We start from the raw sequence: 19,847 nt of genomic DNA, 5'->3' as shown, positions 1-19,847 counted from the left end.
TATAAACTGTCACACTGCAGACATCGTAGCGATATGACTGAAACATTGTTAAAGCTACGTTAAAACTCCAAATCACACACACACACACACACACACATAACCGATGAAGTCGTCTCCGTTATTACTGTATACGGTAATTTGGCTACGTCATTCTTCCCACGCGCATTTAACAAGTCCACGTGTCATTCACTTTGTACTTACTTCCGCGTCACATTTCTCGGTCACATCATTATTACTCATGTACTCACTTATCGTAATAGATAACATACATGATTAGTATGCATGCATTCACTTATTGCACTTATATAACTTTCATGTTTGGTTCCTAAGCAACATTTCAATACACTCCCTTTTCATAACACTCTAGAGGGGGGCTTGTTTTTAAAGCCCTTCACTTGTGTACAAATACAACCTAGTATGACTATTTGTCAGAGATAAACGTGCGCTCGTGTTGATTCCTTACAATTAGTACATGTTATCAGTGGATGTAAATATTTGTGTTCTTTGCGATTGTCTGAAGGAAAAAAATAGAAACCGTGGGCTATCTTTGTTTATTATTATTGTCTGTTGAATACCAAAAACGTAGACCTGAATTAGGTGCAACTGTTCCAGATACATTTATTTAATAAAACCTTATTTTGTATAGGTCCGTGGGGATCGTATGCTCTTATACTCGATTTATGCAATATAACCCTTTTCATGAACTTTACATGTGCTCGAACGCTTGCTTTGTTTGATAGAAGCATGCAGTTTAAGCCCATATAGCACAACTACATTGGAACAACCAAGGGCGCCCGCACATAGGGGCAGGGGGAAGCAAGTGCCTCCTCCCCCTAATTTCACCTCTAAACATGTTTTGGCCAATATCCGTAAAACTTAATAGCTGACCATTACATTTTTGTCCCTCCCCCAAAAAAAAAATTATGAGGGGGGGGGGGCGCCCCTGGGACCAGCGTAGGCAGATAATCACATGGTGTGCATTGGGTAAACGATACTGGACAAGCCTCGAAGCATTTTTGTATTGCAGATGTTGGAAAGGTACAAGAAGGACCAATATTATTCAGCGTATGTAATTCCTACGCAGGAAAACCACAGGCTAGGCTAATGTTATGTTGTTGTAATGTCGTCGTAGGGATATATGCTTTGAACGAACGTTTGAATAAGTTTTGCCAAGTTTAATATTGTCTACCTGTAAAATAAAACATATAACTCACCTTGAAATTAGATTAATAGAACCCATACGTGGAAAAGAGAACTGGCTTAACAGGTTCAGTATGTGATCCTTTCTTTATTGTTTTTTTTTAAATATTGGGGGCGAGGGATTTCACACGACTACTGGAATATTTTTCATATTATATGATGTAAGTAGATTTGGTTTTTGGTGAATTTAGGATTGGCATATTTACACATTTTGGAATCATATTCGGAACAGAAATTGCCAGAATGTAAAATGTAACGTGACATCAAGCATGACTGTCAACATCATTTGGCTCATGGCCTTCCATAGGCCCAGTGGATACTAACACCGTCTCCAGCGTGTCTAAATTGTCCCAACATCCTTGTGCTCAATAGCCCTCTTTTGAACCAACATGTTGAGCTAAAGCTGGCACGAAGGATCATCATAAATATTATGATATTTGGCCGATATTCGTTCAACATTTGTTACATTAGGACAACAGTGGGCCAATAAGCAAATTTACAATTACACAGTATCATTTATTATTATTATTATTGTCGACAACATCAGCAAAGTCTGTTCTATCCTTACAATTCTTCAGAACAAATCTTGAGAAACATTTAGAGCTGAAACAATTTAATTGATTATTGATTTGTTATGGATGATCATTGAAAACGCTGAGAATAAACATAATCAAACGAGTCTTCTTGTGAAGTTCAATTCTTGGAAAGGACATATAAAAAACATACACTTTATGTCATTCGACATACAGAGTCAATAAAAGCTAAATTTCCCTAGCTGCATAACGTGGGTATGAAGACAAAAAAGATTCCACACAACCCAGGTGTCACGAGAACAGGAATAGACAGGTGTCATGAGAACAGGAATATACAGGTGTCATGAGAACAGGAATATACAGGTGTCATGAGAACAGAAATAGACAGGTGATATCGTCAATGAATTTTAAATTTGATGAGCTTAGAACAAATTTATCATTTTTAGTTGTGTTGGCATATCGATGCGACATGTACAATTTCGCTGCGTAATGATACTTTTTATAGCTTGCATAGAAAAACACTGTCAATACTTTATATGGCATTTATTACAAAATTTGATCAAAACTGCCATCCAATGAACTCAAACTTTCTCCAGTCACCTGCAGTTTTTGTGATGTTCAGTATAGGTCAGGAATTTTGGGTCTGGAATTTAATCCTAAGGTCTTTGGCAAACTCCGCCATAACGCACGATGACCACAAATAAAGAAAAGAAGAAGAACAATTCCTTCAACCATTCACAACAATGCACTGAATGGCATCTTAAAATACATAATACGAGTCAGCATATCCATTTATTTGGGTGCGCTTTCCTTCAACAGTCTGAAATATTTGTTGCAGATCACTTTAATCTCTGTGTTACACATCAGCAGTGTGGCTAACATCTCAAGTCCAATGATCTACAATACAGATCTAAAGGCTACCATCGAGGGTTTTGTTCTTATATATTCTGGTGACGCAGCTAATTTTAATGATGTACAGTATAAACCTGATTGTTGCAACTTGATTCATCAATAGCAATGTCATCAGAGCATGTTGATCTCAACCTAACGTAGATCTGTGTATATCTCATTTGATCAGAATGGCCCGAAACATCTCACCTGCAGACGCGTGGACCCTTTACATGATGTTCGCGTGTAGTACGTCTTTTATCATTATAAGATATAGCGATTCTAGCATTTTAAATTAATGAAATTTCTTCATTTTTATTTGGTATAATTCAGAGACTTGATGCTGACAGCAATAGCAGATGAGTAGGTTCAAGTATCTAAAATACCATAGTCTTAGTATACGTGTAAGAAACTAATATGTAAACTAAATATAAAATTGGCCGGAATCTGTAAGTGAGATTGCAAATGAGTAAGTCCTACAAATACAAACAAGAGGCTCATACGACACAGTGTGTATACTCATTATCCGAAGTAGTCGTATTAACAAGCTTTACTCGCTTTTCAAATCTGTATCAGATGATTCTCCGAGAAGAATCTGGTTAATCTCTTCTTCATCAACTTCTTCTATTATAAGGGAATGTTTTGTTTTGAGAAATACAAGTCTGTTATGGGCATGCTCGGTGAATTCACGCATGTTTAATTCATTGCTCAAATCGCATGCAGACTGCGCATGTTCAAGTGCACGAATGGTATTTCCTCTCCGAAACTGGTAGTCCGACTTAGCCAAAAGGTAGTGGACTTCTAAAATTTTCGGAATGGCGATTTGCGAATTTTCAAGCTGCTCGAGCAATTCACTCGCTTGTTTCACGTCCTCTTTTGGTGGACTCAACACCTCCATGGTTAGTCCATTATCACCACAACGCAATAGTAGAATTACTAGACGACACAGAGCGTATCCAAATCCAAAAGGACCGTCCTTTCCTCCATCTTGTTGAAAGTTTGTCAGGGCTTTTTGAAAGCTTGTCTTTGCCTTCTCGTGCAACCAGGTATATGTATGAAATGACTGTTCCTTTCGAAAGTTCAGCATTGCTATTTGGGCCGTTAAGTTGCGAGCATCATTCATGTATAACCATCCTGCAGCCCTGCCAGTGCAACCAACAGGATCGGTCTCGATCATCATCTTGGCATCATCTAGCGTTTCTTGCAGCTTTTCTAGCTTCTTCTGTGTGATGTACATTCGTGTTTTTGCAGTGAATAGTTCCAAAGTAAAGTACTTTGGATTACTGGTTTTAGGGGCGATCTCAAGCGAAGAGTTGATGTGTTTCTTTGCAGATTCGAAGTCTGTTCTAAACAGATCTCTACTGGCATGGAGATATCCCAGTAGGCACTGCATATCCGGTTCTCGGTGATATTTTGTTCGAAGGTCTGATGACAGCGATTCGAATTTTTCAAAATTTCCTTGGTTGATCATAGTGCTGAGAAAGTTAAAAGTGACTACAAGACGTTTGTTGGGTAACTGAAACGGAGCAACGGCTCCTGGATGGATTGTCAATATACTTGACACTTTAGTCTCGCTTTGATCTGTAACTGTATTTTGATAGTTACACGCTGTGTCAACCTTGGTGCCTTTCTGTTTTTTTCTCAACTTCCTTCTCGATTTTAGAACATTTTCATCTATATCTGAGTCTGAAGACATTGCAATGATAACATGAGCATGTCCCTTCTGTCTATCTTTAACGGCATTTTGAGATCTTAATTCTCCGTGTAATTTTGAGTTTAGAATAGGCACGGCTCCATCAATTTGGTCGTGTTCCGTCTCACTTTCTCGCTCAGAATTCGTTTTGGTGGTGTTTTCGCTACTTTGTACCAGTGAACGTTGTTTCTCAATCGGGCTGCCATCCATTATTTCCTGTACATGCATACAGGACGAAGTCTGATTTGTTTCCCCTGCACTTTTGTCTATTACATCCAAAATATAGGTATACTTCTTCTTCAATGAGTTCTTAAAAACAGGAACAACTCTTTCGTTTTGACTGGCAGCAAGGAGTTGTAGCATTATTTTACATCTCTCTTTACGTGTAGAACCTCCTCTGATTCTTTCAAAATCGTCATCGCCAAGAATCTGCTCTTGAAAATGAAGGTCAAAGATATCCACTGGTTCAATGTTATCAAGCAACAGACAGCAATATCTTCTGCAAAGGTTCGAAAACTCAGAATCTTCGTCCATTTGAGGAATGAAAGCTATACACTTATCACAAACACGTAGCACTTCTGCAACGTTTTTAACGTCGGCTTCTTCGTCATCCGACAATACGTCTCGAGACTTAACCTCAGTTTCTTCATTGTCGTGATTGTTCCTCCTGTGCATCGTACTCTCAAAGTCTCTTTTTCCAGCACCGAGTATTTCGTCTAGATTGGGGTATAAGTTGTCAGCTCTAAGCGCCCTTCGAAAGGATCCGTATGCAGACGGCCCTCTCTTCGGAAGCATCGACAACAGAAGCTGGCATCTTTCCCTTCTTGTTTTACCGTTTGATATCAACTCTACATCGTTTTCAGTCAGAACTCCATCTTCTAGTAGGTACTCCAGTACATATTTTGGCTCCAAGTCTGCGACTAGAGCAACTTGGCTTGCGCGTAATGACCTTTTGTCTTTTGGGTCCATTGCTGGTGTATAACTATGTCCTGCAAGGGAAACAAACAGACCAATTTCATACGAAATATTAAAATTAGAACTTTTTGTTCAAAAACAACTAACGCATGATAGGTTGTAAGTATATCAAAGAGGGTAAACCTTGCTCCATGGCTCTGCTCAATAAAGAAATATGGACGTATCTAAAACATTTTATACCCCAAACAAGAAGTAGATCAAGTAAGAGGTTACTGAAGCAAAAGTGCCGAGTTTTTATTGATGCATGTTGTATAACAAATGTTTTCTTCCATATTTTGATGGAAAACAAATAATTTTTTAAAGATAACTTTTTAAAAACACTCGCAGATATAAATCTCTGACATGATCAAATACATCGTTAGGTGCAAACACCTTTTAGCGAGCAACTGCATCATTCAAAAACGAAAATGGGTAAATTGAAATGTAAATAGAAAAAATATGTCATTCATGATCCTTTTACAAGGTATGATATAAAATGCTGCAATATATTACATTTTCATTGATATTCGGAATACTTCGGCTATTTACGAAGCAAGGATTCAATGAGAGATTACGAATGATCCAGCTTTTTATCATTCGTAACCACTCAATCAATCATATAGTCAATACAGTCATAGAAATAGACCCGGTGGTCCGAATAGATTGTGTTTCTTCTTTTTATATAGATATGTCTGGTGAACAAAAGATATACTTTTTCTGTAAATTACTACTCCGAAATACATCGAATGCATAGTTTTGTCTCGCAGAAATAACTGTGGCAGTTCTGAATGGGAAATTTGTGAATACTCTGTCTTCGTTAATTCTAACGATTAATTTCGGGAATTCGATTAAAATAAATTTTACCGGAGAAACGCACTGTTAATCTACACATAATGTTCAACAAAGAGCTTTAAAACTTTATGTTTTGAAAATTTTCTCGATAAATGATATGTTTCAGACGGATTGACGCTCTACTTGTCGAAAGGACTTTCCACGAATTCATGAGAAGTCCATTTCTACTTAATTTCATGCCCTGAAACCATCTTTGATATTGTTGGGAACGAAACTATTTTCTTACCTTAAATATTCACAAGATATTAGCAAGTGCAGGAAAAAAATCCTTTTTCATGGTCTTTGACCTTGACCTGATATCACAGATTAAAGATCAGTGAACATATCTCACACAATGTCAAGAGATAACCATTCGAAAATTATAGAGAAATATTTTAAAAAATTGTGCTGTTTTGGGGAGCTTTGGGGTGACTAAGTTTTTGACGTGATATCGTTTAGTGTGTTCTTCAGATATCTGAACAAGTTGTACTACCAGATAAATAATGAATTCTACTATCTTATCATACCCACAAGCCTGTACAGCTAAATACCTAAGGCAATACCTTTGACCTGCAAATCAAGATCAAAGTGCAGACTATCAACATCTTCATTTGAATGCACCTAAATAGCATGTCAGGTCCAAATTCCATCTGTTTAGGACATGTAGCCATAACAAGGTTTTCAAGATGGCCACCATGCCGGCCAGATGGAATGTCAGATTGAAACCACAAGTCTGTTTCCGCTCTATATTTATCAAGTACTTCTGTAAAAGGGACAGGTATATAACGTGAAGTTGTGTGCATTTTCAACAAGTACAATGCAGACAATATTGGCATGCCTCTATGTTGCACTGATGCACTGTGACTGGAATTTCCTTATATGTGATATTAAGGAAATAACGCAGTGATTAAAATAGACAGCTGATCGAAATGGCTGATCATCTACTCTCCAGAAATGAACACTATTTGTTTTCAGTTATTAAAACAGGGAACAATAATTTGCCAGAGCACACACTACTAATTTCTTAAGATGCAATAAATGAATTATATACGAGATTTTTTCTTCTTACACTGTACCTCTTTGGTCCAGAAAGTGAAATGGCCAAGTGGAGGCAGTAGCCATTAGAGGGATGCACATCTGGGCTAAGACCAAGCTGTATACTCTATATCCCAAATTACACCCTTCAGTCATGTATCAAAATATAGGGAATTAAAAGTTATTTTAACAATATTCAAGGTATACAAGGCTTTTTAAGTACAAATAGCTAGGGTAACCAAGGAGGAAGTCCTTTAAAATTCTTTTTCTTTAAAACCCGATGCAAGTTCTATAAGTGAAAACGCCGTAATGATACGGCCATCTTATTTGTGAGGAATACTAACAAAATGTTCAACATGGTCACCGTGGCGGCCATATTGAACGTTCGTGAAGCACCATTTTATATGGGGTCAACTAGACATCACAAGCAATAATAGTGAAAACCGCATATTAAAACGACCATCATTTCAACAAGATTTTAAAGACCAATGTCAGAACGTGTATATTGAATGTCAGATTAGTGCCATTTTAAAATATGACCAACTGGACATAATATGAAGTATTTTAGTAAAACGACATGTTGAAATGATGCAAGTTCAGGAGGAATAAAATGATAATAACACTTTCCAGATGATCATTGTGGCTGCCATAATCGATGTCTGTGGCCATCCCTTGCAGCAAACATTTACATCTTGGATAACTATACATTATAAAAAGTCTTTTAGTGAAAACCCCATGTCGATATCTCGATCCTTTTAGAATGAGCAGATATCACAATATTTTCAAGACAGATGTAATGTAAACCATAGTTGATGTCATATAAACATCATGTTTTACTATAGAACAGCTGGACTAGACATTATAAGAAATCGTGTATTAAAAGTCCATATCGATATGACCATCAAGAAGTCGTGTATTAAAAGTCCATATCGATATGACCATCAAGAAATCGTGTATTAAAAGTCCATATCGATATGACCATCTGTTCATGATAACAATTTATTCAAGCTTGTGCCAATCCAGCCATATTGGATGCCTGACAGGCATTCTGCTACAGATCAATACAAGTGTTTCGATGAAAACTCCATGTTAATATGATCATCTATTCAGAAGGCGTATCTATCCATGTTAATATGATCATCTATTCAGAAGGCGTATCTATCCATGTTAATATGATCATCTATTCAGAAGGCGTATCTATCCATGTCAATATGATCATCTATTCAGAAGGCGTATCTATCCATGTTAATATGATCATCTATTCAGAAGGCGTATCGATAACAATATTTTCAAGAGGCAACAAGACCAAACATACATCACATTACGACAGTGAAAACCCTATGTCTATATGACCGTTCGTTCAGCAGAAAAGGGATAACAAGATCTCTGAAAATGGGTGCCATGACGACTGTACTTAATGTCTGAGGGGTGTCATATTCATTTAGATCCGACTAGAAATTGAGGTGAATGTGTATGCGAAGTTTTGTGGCAATCTTCCAAGCAGTTTACAAGGAGTGGAAATACACCTGACGAAAGTTCATCCCAAATGATAGTATAGCTATAAAAAGTACAGCTAAACAGAAAGTAAAATGTGTTCACGCCGTGCCATAACTACGAGATGCTACACACGACTGCGTGATTTACTTTTATTCCTGCAGGTACTATTGCCACGCCTCGATGCTTCATGGCGCGGTGACATGATGATGTATTACATTTATTATTGCTTTCTCCTTTATGACCTGTCAACCTTGTTGAGTGGAATATTATTAGAATCCTTTACATATGTACCTGTAGGTTGGATAATCAGTTCACAACGTAACGGATGCAGAATAGTTTTATATTGTACATTTTATGATACAAAAGTCTTGCACTTTAAAAATTATATTGTTTAATGCCAATGAATGGTCAAGCGATGATTGAAATCGATGGGTTCTTACCATTTCGTGTGCTTTCTGACATACTGACGACATACGCCGAAGACTTGAAACCAGGCGGACAGAGGCAGGGCTGTCCGCAGTTATTTTCGGGGGGGGGGGGCAAACATGTAGTGGTCAGCTATTAAGTTTTACGGAAGTAGGTCAAATCATGTTTAGAGGTGAAATGGAGGGGGTGCCAGTGCCCCTTCCTCTTTCGTGCGGACGCCCATGGACAGAGGTGAAACGACATTGTTCAGTAAAGGCAAGCGATTTAGATCACTCTGTCACAGTGTCACACAGGCCCGGTCATGTATGTATGTATGTATGTATGTATGTATGTATGTATGTATGCATGTATTTACATGTATTTTAACGGCTCACTAGCACAATCACGTATATAAATACAGATGATTTTACACCGGAAAATAAGATTTTACGAAGTATGGATGTGAGAAAGTGCCCCAATTCTCAGCTGATTCGGACACAAGATTCAACCCAAAACACCACACGACAACATTTCGCTTTAGAGAAAGCAAAACAAAAACAAAATAAGCATAGACAATGTGTATATAAGTAACATTGTTTCAGTGGAATATTTAGTAATTAGTTAATATGTTACTAATGTATCAAACTTTGGTCATTCAACACCATTATAGATGACCGGTCACATTAACGTTATTCATAATTAGTCTCATTTCCATGAATATATTACATCGCGAAAAGAAACAATACCAACAAACAAAAATAACTACAGTAACAGTAGTCCTACAATGTCAGACCTCGACCCTGATATATATGTTTTGGGCATCCATGTCTTACATCGTAGGACTACAGTAACAGCAGCAACAAGAACAACAATAACAACGATAACGATAGAAAACTTCTTGTACAGCGTATTGCAAAAATTTCTTATTTTCAGCTAAGTCATACTGAAGCCAATTGTATTTTTTTTTGTAAAAGTGTGTGTGTGTGTGTGTGTGAGAGAGAGAGAGAGAGAGAGAGAGAGATACCTTGATAACATGGATTACACGTTAACTCGCAAAGTTAATCTGGTGTTATGCCTAAGTCGATGTTTATAACATTCGAAATATAAGCACGTGTTATTATTATTAAAATGGAATTTCCAACATCTGAGTCATGCCTATATCTTAAAATAACAGATACATGTGTACCATACCCATCACGATAAGAGACGGACTAAGCTTGGATTTAGCTGTCGACGATCGACTCACTGGCCAATCATATTCGTCCCGTTTCTGCACTACAAGAATGAAATCCTCTTCAATTAAAGAAAAACATTATGGTCATCCATAAGTATGCACAAATATCCCATGGTTTATGTGACAGCTGTTTATTATAATATGTCGTACATACATTTATACTCGAGTGTATTTATTATTAAAGTGGAATTTCCAGTACGAGTCATGACCTAAAATAACATACATCTATGCTGTATCCAGCCAAGGATATGAGACTCATTAAACTTGGATTTATGTCTGACGATCGACACTACGGCTGATCAAATCCGTTACATATCCACACTACACGAGTTAAATCTTGTTCAATAAAAACAAAAAAGAATGGACTTCTATAATTAGACACCAATATTCAACATTTAGGTCATACAGCTGTTTATTATCGCATGACGTACACACATTCATACTCTCACAGAGATAAATAATCCGTGTATCAAATAGTAAAGTGTTGTTTCGTTTTGTTTCATTTCACACAATACTATGAACCTCAGCCTTTGCAAAACGTGTTGTGTGGAATACTAAAAATTGACTGTAATACTCAGACCTATATGTAGGTCACCAAGTTTGGACATGCAAGATATGTTGGTTCTAAATTCCTATTAGGTATAAATATGTTCAGTGTTTACAGCTAACCGAGCTCTCCAGCAGACGTTTAATTACTACCACTTTAAAAGCAGATATATTGATTTGATAAACATGTTACTATATTTAAAATTTCCAATAGTTAGAAACATAAAGATTTGACATTTAATTTTTTTTAAATAAACAACCGGCTCATATGTGTGTGATTACAAAAATATATTTAGTATCTTGTGGATGGCGGTGACATCCCGTGTTCCATGGGGAGGGGGCGTGGAGCAAGACCCATGGAAGGTATTACAGTTTAAGTGTTTCCGTGGATAATGTCAGCTGGTCAGATGTTATAAACATATGCATTATTTTAGGCATGCATTACTGCCCCATAAAGTGTCATGGAATGCAAAATTGATTGCCTCGTGAAATATCCCGATGTCGTGGATTGGAAAATTGTCTCGTGAAATGCTCTGATGTCGTGGATTGGAAAATTGTCCCGTGCACGGCCCCATGTCAAGTATTGGTAAATTGCCAGGAATACACGTAGGACTACGAGTCGTATAGTGTTATTACATGACGTAAATAATCAAGACACTTTATTATGTTGATTCAATTTAAAAGTGAGTTATTTTTAACTAATATCACAGGATACATAAATAGTATACAGGTCATCAGAATTATGAGGTATATATACTTTGAATGACAGCAATTATGAATTACATATATTATATATGCTTGTGTTACAAATATTTCATATATATAGTCATATATGCCTCACATCAAGATTTAATCTTTTCAACACATCTCTAGGTTTAAAGTCAGTGGCCCGTATCTGGGTTATTTGATCTCTCTCTCTCTCTCTGGGGTCCCGAGTGGCCGAGTGGTCTAAAGCGCTCTCCGTTACAGATCACTGCCATCTCACCTCTGCCTGCGTGGGTTCGAATCTCGGATTCGGCCAATGTGGGTATGTGAGAAAGCTTGCCAGTAGCTTCTCGAGGGTCGGTGGTTCTTTCGGGGGATTTCCCGGTTTCTTCCTCCACCATTAATACTGGCCGCCATGTATAGCCTATCGTGTGCTGAAAAATTGCGTTAAACCCTACAACAACAACAACTCTCTCTCTCTCTCTCTCAATAAACATGATTTTTCAAAGAGTTGAGACATTATATATATATATATATATATATATATATATATATATATATATATATATATATATATATAGTCTTAATGCCAACTCTTTGAAAGGTCATTTTATTTTGAGAGAATATATATATATATATATATATATATATATATATATATATATATATATATATATATATATATATATAATGATTGTATATCAAACTCTGGATACACTCTCTAGAATAGTGATGAAGTTCCATTTATTAATCAATAACGAAAATAAACAAAATAACGAGAAAAATATACATATTTCATGTTTTGTAAATAAATTAAACCTGTTACAAAATTTCATCGAAATCCATTCTCTCTCTCTCTCTCTCTCTCTCTCTCTCTCTTAAAGCCCCATTGAAATAATGATTTGAAAGGATTGCATTAAGCCATGATTACAAAAGGCAAGCGTGGGTTCAGAATGGAAAAATTTATGATCGAAAAGCTCGCCCATTGCAAAAATGCGAAAAGAACTTTTCGAAAACTTCGCAGAGATCGATGAGTTTGCAGAGGAAGATTAAAACCAGTTTTAGCAAGCTATAATTTTACCCCCCAAAATATCAAAGACTCCTTGAAATGCAATTTTGCCATATGGCTTACCGTGACTGTGTATATATTATATATCAGTGAACATTATACTTTGAAATTTTATACCAACCCACCCGTCCCGAAGTTAAACAATATGTATAAGGATTTCCACAAGGAAGTTAGAGAAATCGTGGGAAGACGGAAAGATTCCTCCTATAGTGGAGTCACATTACATCACACTTGATAAGCTATCATCTGTATTTTGTAATGTTGGATCTAGAAAGGGCAGGTGAGTAACTAACATAAATTATGAACATCTTACGTACGCTTGAACTAAGCTTGGTAACTCTTTTGAACTCTATTTTGATATATATTTATGCTCCTGGTCAACCAAAAGAAGGTCTGATGGTGACGTTTTTAAGTGAATGAATAAAACAAAAAATTATGGTCATAATTATCGGGCAATAATGCGTCATCCAGTTAATTTTAAGGTTTTCAAAGGACTTTATTAATAAGAATTCATAATGATTTTAAGGTTTCTGAGTTTTCAATTAATCTTCTGCCAGGGGATACCTTCAGAAAGTCTGGGTTGCAACATGACCTCCCGTTTAGTCCATGATCTAGTTTATGATTCTAATGAAGATCAGAGGCAAACTGTACGCGGATTTTCTAGACACAGAGAAAGCTTTTGACAACAGACGATATGATGGTTTATTTTACAAATTATGTCATACTGGTATCAACACCAAAATATAGAAAGTGATAATCAGCTTATTTTCAAATATGTATAACAAAATTGTTCTTTCTAAAACAATTTATCGAAGATTTCCTTTATTAAAAAGAACACGCCAAGGTGGGCTATTATCTCCTTGGCTTTACATTGCTAATAAATGAAATTCTTGACGTATTATCAACGCGTAAGCATATTTTTGCATTTTTTGATAAACGTTGCCGTGTTGTATCAGATAGTGTGCTTCTTTTATAACTTTAGAACTCAAGCTTGGATCAGTCACCTTAAATGTAACAAATACACCATATGGTGGGAATTTGGATGTAATTCCACATTAATTGTATTGAACGAAAACTCATCCAACTAAAAAGGAAATAATAGGCAATGGTTCCTGGGTTTGGAGAGTGTTAAAGAAACAGAGAAATGTAAACTCTTAGGTGCTAACGTGCTAAAGTAAAGTAGAATGGATGCTGAACTGTCAACATAGCAGCATGTAAACATTACACAGATTTCACTTCCGGATCATCACCAAAGCCTTATTACTCATTGTGCACTGTCGCCGAAATACACACAGACAACAACACCCTGAGCTCATATTACCAAGAATAAACAGTTACCTTTAAATCCCTACCAAAAATGCATAAATAAAACTCTTCTATCACCACCAAAATGTGACAGGAAAAAATGTTCTAAAAATAGACTAGAACTACATTCTTGGGTACTGAACTGGAAGTATTAATTGTGACCTAATTCCACCTAAAGTACCGTTCAGAATACTTCGGTTATGTATGAATTAAGGATGACCGAGAAGTTGCAAATGTATCCAACTATATTTTCAATCATTGATTCTTGTTCAGTTTCATTCGCAACTTCGATGTCGATGTTACAGATCATAATGTATGTTGATAGTTTCCATCTGGACCACTCTGGCTACCTAAGAAATAAGGATTGACCGAGAAGTTACGAATGATATAACTACCTTTTTCATTCATAACTTCTCAGTCAATCCTGCAGTCAATCAAATGGCATAAATAGCCAAACTACTTTGATTAGGGGTTTATCTAGTGGAGGAATTTACCGGCGAACAAAATGTACGATTTTTCTGTGAATTACAGCGTCCACATATATCAAATGTGTCTTTTAGCCTTGCACAAAAGCCGGGATGGATCCGGATGTTCAATCGTAGAGGAAATCCAATCGTAGATATAGCAGAGGTGGTCCGAATATATTATGTTTTCTTCGTTTTTGAGAATAAAGTTTTAGCGAAAAAATAATTGTGATTTATCTGTAAATGACTGCGCGGACTAACATCTGGCGTCTCTTTTGTCTCACAGAAATAGTTGAGTATGTTCCGATTGCACATGTGTGTGCTATAAAGAAAACCCCAAAAAACAACAATAATGTTTTTAATATTACGCTGTAGAGAGAAAATTGTTTACTGGTGTATAAAAAAAGCAATCGGCCCTTAATATCACAGTTATATAACAGTATTTCAATAATGTAGAGCGCCACATTACAATAAAATTAACACTGTAAAAATAAATAAAATCCAGCAACCAAGATTGAAAGACGAAACTGGATTAGCATCAGATACTGTGATACTGCATCTGGCTTGAAGAATCATTGTGTGGTAAAATAGTACTTATTTAATATAAGTCAATAACGTAGTTACATATCATTTGCGCTTTCTATCGAATGCTATAAAGACAAATCTTGCAAACTGAGATATTATGACTGGGTTCTTAATTTCCGGTCCTAAATAAACCGTCTGATTAAGACATTGTCTAAAGTTGAACAAGAATACTGTTTCATCTCCTAAATCCTGTGCGTACGAAATAGAACCAATTCCATATCTGAATAATGCGTCTTTAATTTTCGTAACCGGTGTCATTTATCAATTTTAGTTTCAGAATAATATACCACTGAAACTGTGATATTGCACTTTTCTTTCTACAGCGTAATATTAAAAAAGAGAAAAGAAACCATAAAGTATTAAACACGAAATACAATTGTTAACAAGATTGTTTGAACGCAGTTAGCGAGAACATTTCTGGTGTTAAGGCAAATTTGAATAGACAATTATTTATTCTACACCCAGAGGATGTAACATGAGCTAGAAGATTAGAGTACAGAAGCTGACATCATATCATTAAGTATATATTTTAAATGAGTGATTGGAGTATAGAACACACTGGATATCATGATGGTGCCCTGTCATAGGATATCATGATGGTGCCCTTTTAATGAATATCATGATGGTGCCCTGTCAGTGGTATCATGATGGTTTTCTGCCAATGATATCATGATGGTGCCATGGCAGTGGATATCATGATGGCGCACTGCCAAATGTTTCTTGTGTACTTTTTCCTAAGGGAAGCAACAATAATGATACAAAGAAGATGAAAATTCGCAATACGATCATTGCTATTAAATGAGAGCTAGCAAATCTTTTAATTTGTCTGAAATGTGCCCAAATTCCAACATAGAGTTATAGAGAGTAATCAAGACTAACCTGATCGCAGTGCCGCCATGCTTAACTTGTTCATAGTTTACATTATCGTACCCTCTGGCCTATGTAGACTGAAATTCCGTCAACCATTTCAACATAATACGGAATAGTATTACAAAATATATGAATCCGCATATACACTTACTTGCACATTACTTTAAACAAATCTTCAAATCTTCTTGCAACTTGTTGGTTTCCCTCTTTTGCGCAAAACTAGTATAAATAAAAGCAGAGTCTGCAGACATACGTAACGACGGATCTTAACCCTACCATCAGAATGTGTGTTCTGATCCCTTTTTTATGATGCAGGTAACTATATAGTACGATGAATCAAAGCCCTCCAAATCTTTATTTATACAGATGGAAGATTTCGCCCATCAGTATCAACACATATTGGAGTGGGGTGGGGTTGACTTCTCAGACTACTAATTATAATAACATATCATTGACTAGTCTTTTTCAAACATCTGTGTGTGTGTGTGTGTGTGTTTCCAAAGGCTCAATTGATTTTATCAAATCCCGGTCTATGTCCAATACAGCTAAACGGAAACACTAACGAGTGTTCAGGCTGACTCATGTCTACGGGATGTACCACTTGACAACATTAATTATCTATTTTCCAGTAAGCAATATTGCCAGGCTCCGACGTTATATGACGTGATGCGACATGATGTAAAATGATGTACGACATTTGTTATTGTCTTCTCCTTAAATACATGTCCTTCTTGTCTGTTGGAATGTTACATGTAAAATAATCATTTACACATGTTGGCCCATAAGTGCACAACGTAATGATTGCATGACACTAAGAGGCCGGCCATTTTTCTTTTGCCTCATACCAAAGACTTATAAAAATGGTACTAACAGCTGCCTCGCTTGGCGCTCAGCATTAATGGGTTAGTGTTAGGACAGGTCGGCCTGGTGTCATGATAATATGACTGGGTGGGACATCATGCTACATGTCTGCGGCATGACGCCCCAGTGCTAGACATCATAATAAACTGCCACACTGCAGACATCGTAGCCATATGACTGAAACATTGTTAAAGCTACGTTAAAAATCCAAATCGCACACACACACACACACACACACACATTTATTTCCATAGCTCATTCATTCCCATTCGTTTTCCGGTCCTGTAAAGACGCCCTTACTTCGTAGGGGTGTGAGAAAATGTCCGAGCCGACTCGATCACTGTATAAACCAGGCCAAACATGGCCCTACCAAACAGCATATTAGGAAAACAGTTCCCTTGAACGAAATCGGAGCGGAGGAGGGATGCGAACCTGTATCAATGTCATTACAAGTTTCGACACCTTCCACCCCACCTCCATTCATTTGTCTGTTGATGAATACTTTTAATTTCATATGTCATGAGGCGCTGTGTTCATTGGATGATGTGATGCAAAATCATTCAGAGCATTTCAGACTCGCCGCTAATGGGTTCACCCGTAGCAGTGTGGATAAATCTGTTGCTATGCATAGGTGCTCGACACGAGCTTGATGTTGAGAAGAAAGAAAGAAAGAAAGAAAGAAAGAAAAACAAAACAATAATCTGAAGGAAAAAAATCAGAGTGACAAAAATACCTTAGATTACACCCATGATCCGTTCTGACATAGGAGTCTCTCTTTCATCCTATATAAGAGAGAAGGTACGTAACTTCCAAATACTTGGTTCCACTCATGACCCTCGATTTCCTTCTGCTATTTCCGTATTTAAAGGAACACGACCATACTCTGTGGTTTGTTTTACTCCTGAGATATGTTTCTATTCATCAAGCCATCATTGACTTTTCTGTGTTGTACCAAACTAAAGTTACAGGCCCAGAAACGTGCAATTTTCGCGAATTTTGCCTGCCGGGACAACACCGCGTTCACGTGACAGCCGGTGAAAAGAGCTACATATACCATGTTTGCGACTCTACGTTTCATCCCTTCTTTAATTACAGAACAGTGGTAGATGCAAAAATAAGGTTTTACTTACTATTAGCTCGATTTGACTTTTTAAATCCTGTTCCATGGAAGAATTAGACATTGTCTTCTTCACTGCACACATCGTATACAAGCGACTCGCATTTTCAAAACATTTACACTCTTTCGCACACACGTCAACGGCGAAAAATAATTGGCTCAAAAGGTTATACTTTAATGCATACTCTCATTAATTTAACACATTCAAATGATTTCTTACATGATGCGATCGTGTTATTGCCTATTTTTGCCTGGATACAAATAGTCTACATCATGAAACGGGTCTCTGATGCATGTATGTTATTTAAATACTCTGTGCATTATGGTACTCTATGACTTGGGTTCCAACTGCATCTTGCTGCATTGCTGTGATAACTGTGGCACTATTTCTTTTAAACCAGTTTATGCCGGTCCGTAACGCTTGGGTGCGATGAGCCTAACAAGGTGTAAAACTCCATCCCTCACCGGATTTGACAATTTTCCCCTAAGATTCAGTTGCTAAACAATTACCCTTTTCCTATGAAGTTATCAATTCATTGTGATAATTAATAGTAATAATTAAGAGTAAGGAATATATTGATTCTATTATATTTTTAAAATATATAACTTATTCAGAATTCAAAGTGACTCTCTTTTTTTTTGTCCTACATGCCCACCATTACTGCGATTATTAAATTTGTGCCTTTTTGTCATGTGGTTTTCCGGCACGTGTGTATTCGTGACCGTTTGTCCAGTGACATTCTTTTCGTTCACCCGCCCCAGCGGCCCCTACAATTTGGGGGGGGGGGGGAGGGGGTTCATGAAGAGGGCCCAGAATCTCAAGTCTTGATATTACGGGGAGGGAGTTTGCTTTATTACGTGGCAGCCATACGAACTGTAAAATTCAGAGCGACACTTTCACTAATTAATCATGGATACATGTTAACTTGCGAAGTCAGTTTCATGTTACGCATACAATTATTAGTAGTTATAAGATTTACATCAGCGAAATAAAGCGAAAATTACTGGAACAAACAGAAATATCTATATCAGCAGCGGCAGCTTTTTTGTTTAAAAGGGTGTGTGTGTGTGTATGTGTGTGTGTGTGTGTGTGTGTGTGTGTGTGAGAGAGAGAGAGAGAATTACCTTGATTACGTGTTAAATGGCAAAGTCACTCTGACGTTATACTTAAATAAGATCGTTGGGAACATTCCAGACGTCAACAAGTGTATTTATTTCTTACAAGCTTAATTTCCAGTATCGAAATGCCGATGTATAGTCATGCCTTATGTCGTAAATAATAGATACATGTATACAGAGTTCAGTCAGCCATATCAGTGGCATTAAAGGTACACCGGATATTTCATGAATTTTACTTCGCATTTATTTCTTCTGTTTTATTCATAATGTGGAAATACGATACAATCAAGCCTGTATTCATTGTAAAAAGACTAAAATCATATTTAAAGAAGTTAAAGTTTCTACGTATGCTGGACTTTCCTCTTCTAAATATAGAGTTTGACTACGGTAATGAGGTCACGTGACAGATAACGCAAATAACAGGTAGTGTTGATTCTTTGACATTATTATCTGTGGTAATACACTATCTTTTCCTGTCGCCGACAGGATGAAATAGTTTTAGGTAATAAATTCAATTTATGCGACCGCCGCTAGAATTAAATAGTTTTAATACTTATTAATGTATTATATATTGCAGCAGTTTTGATAATCTGTTTTGAAGCATTACCCGTGTGTTGCGAAATGGGATCGTTGGGGGTAATTACTTGACTACTTCAAGTTTATGTTATAACTCTCTCTCTCTCTCTCAAAACAAAATATTTCAGACATGAGTTCTTTTATATTTATTTCAAGGTAAACATGGAATTACGGCTGCCATCGATATGTATTCAACAAAATTTGACAATTTTGTCGGCGATGATGAGATTCGACATCAGTAAGATATGTGTCTCCAACAAAAATGTTATGTAGATCTATTTGTCAGTGAAATGGTCAATGGCGACTAAAACACACCACTTGTTATCAAATAATATGCCCGTTTCCTCTTTACCATTGTTT

The 19,847-nt window shown here is 36.7% G+C and overlaps 1 protein-coding gene across 5 annotated transcripts; it reads right to left on the bottom strand.

The window, feature by feature from the left end:
• Positions 1-1,702: 1,702 nt before the first annotated feature.
• Positions 1,703-19,081, bottom strand: LOC149788036 (uncharacterized). 5 transcript variants are annotated; one of them, XM_089974323.1, is made up of 2 exons: positions 18,918-19,081; positions 1,703-5,303 (listed from the first exon to the last, which is right to left on the bottom strand). In XM_089974323.1, the coding sequence occupies exon 2, from the start codon at positions 5,281-5,283 to the stop codon at positions 3,172-3,174; it is 2,112 nt and encodes a 703-aa protein (XP_089830449.1). In that variant the 5' UTR covers positions 5,284-5,303; positions 18,918-19,081; the 3' UTR covers positions 1,703-3,171. The 5 variants fall into 5 exon arrangements, with proteins under 5 accessions (XP_089830449.1, XP_089830450.1, XP_089830451.1 ...); XM_089974324.1 differs by lacking the exon at positions 18,918-19,081 and adding an exon at positions 17,409-18,236; XM_089974325.1 differs by lacking the exon at positions 18,918-19,081 and adding an exon at positions 15,966-16,290.
• Positions 19,082-19,847: the final 766 nt, after the last annotated feature.

Source organism: Sinohyriopsis cumingii, chromosome 11 (assembly GCF_028554795.1).
Source record: "Sinohyriopsis cumingii isolate HCF-2022 chromosome 11, ASM2855479v2, whole genome shotgun sequence".
Taxonomy (NCBI): Eukaryota; Metazoa; Mollusca; class Bivalvia; order Unionida; family Unionidae; genus Sinohyriopsis; species Sinohyriopsis cumingii.
Note: the sequence above shows the minus strand (reverse complement) of the source record. Positions and strands in the feature narration are given on the sequence as shown.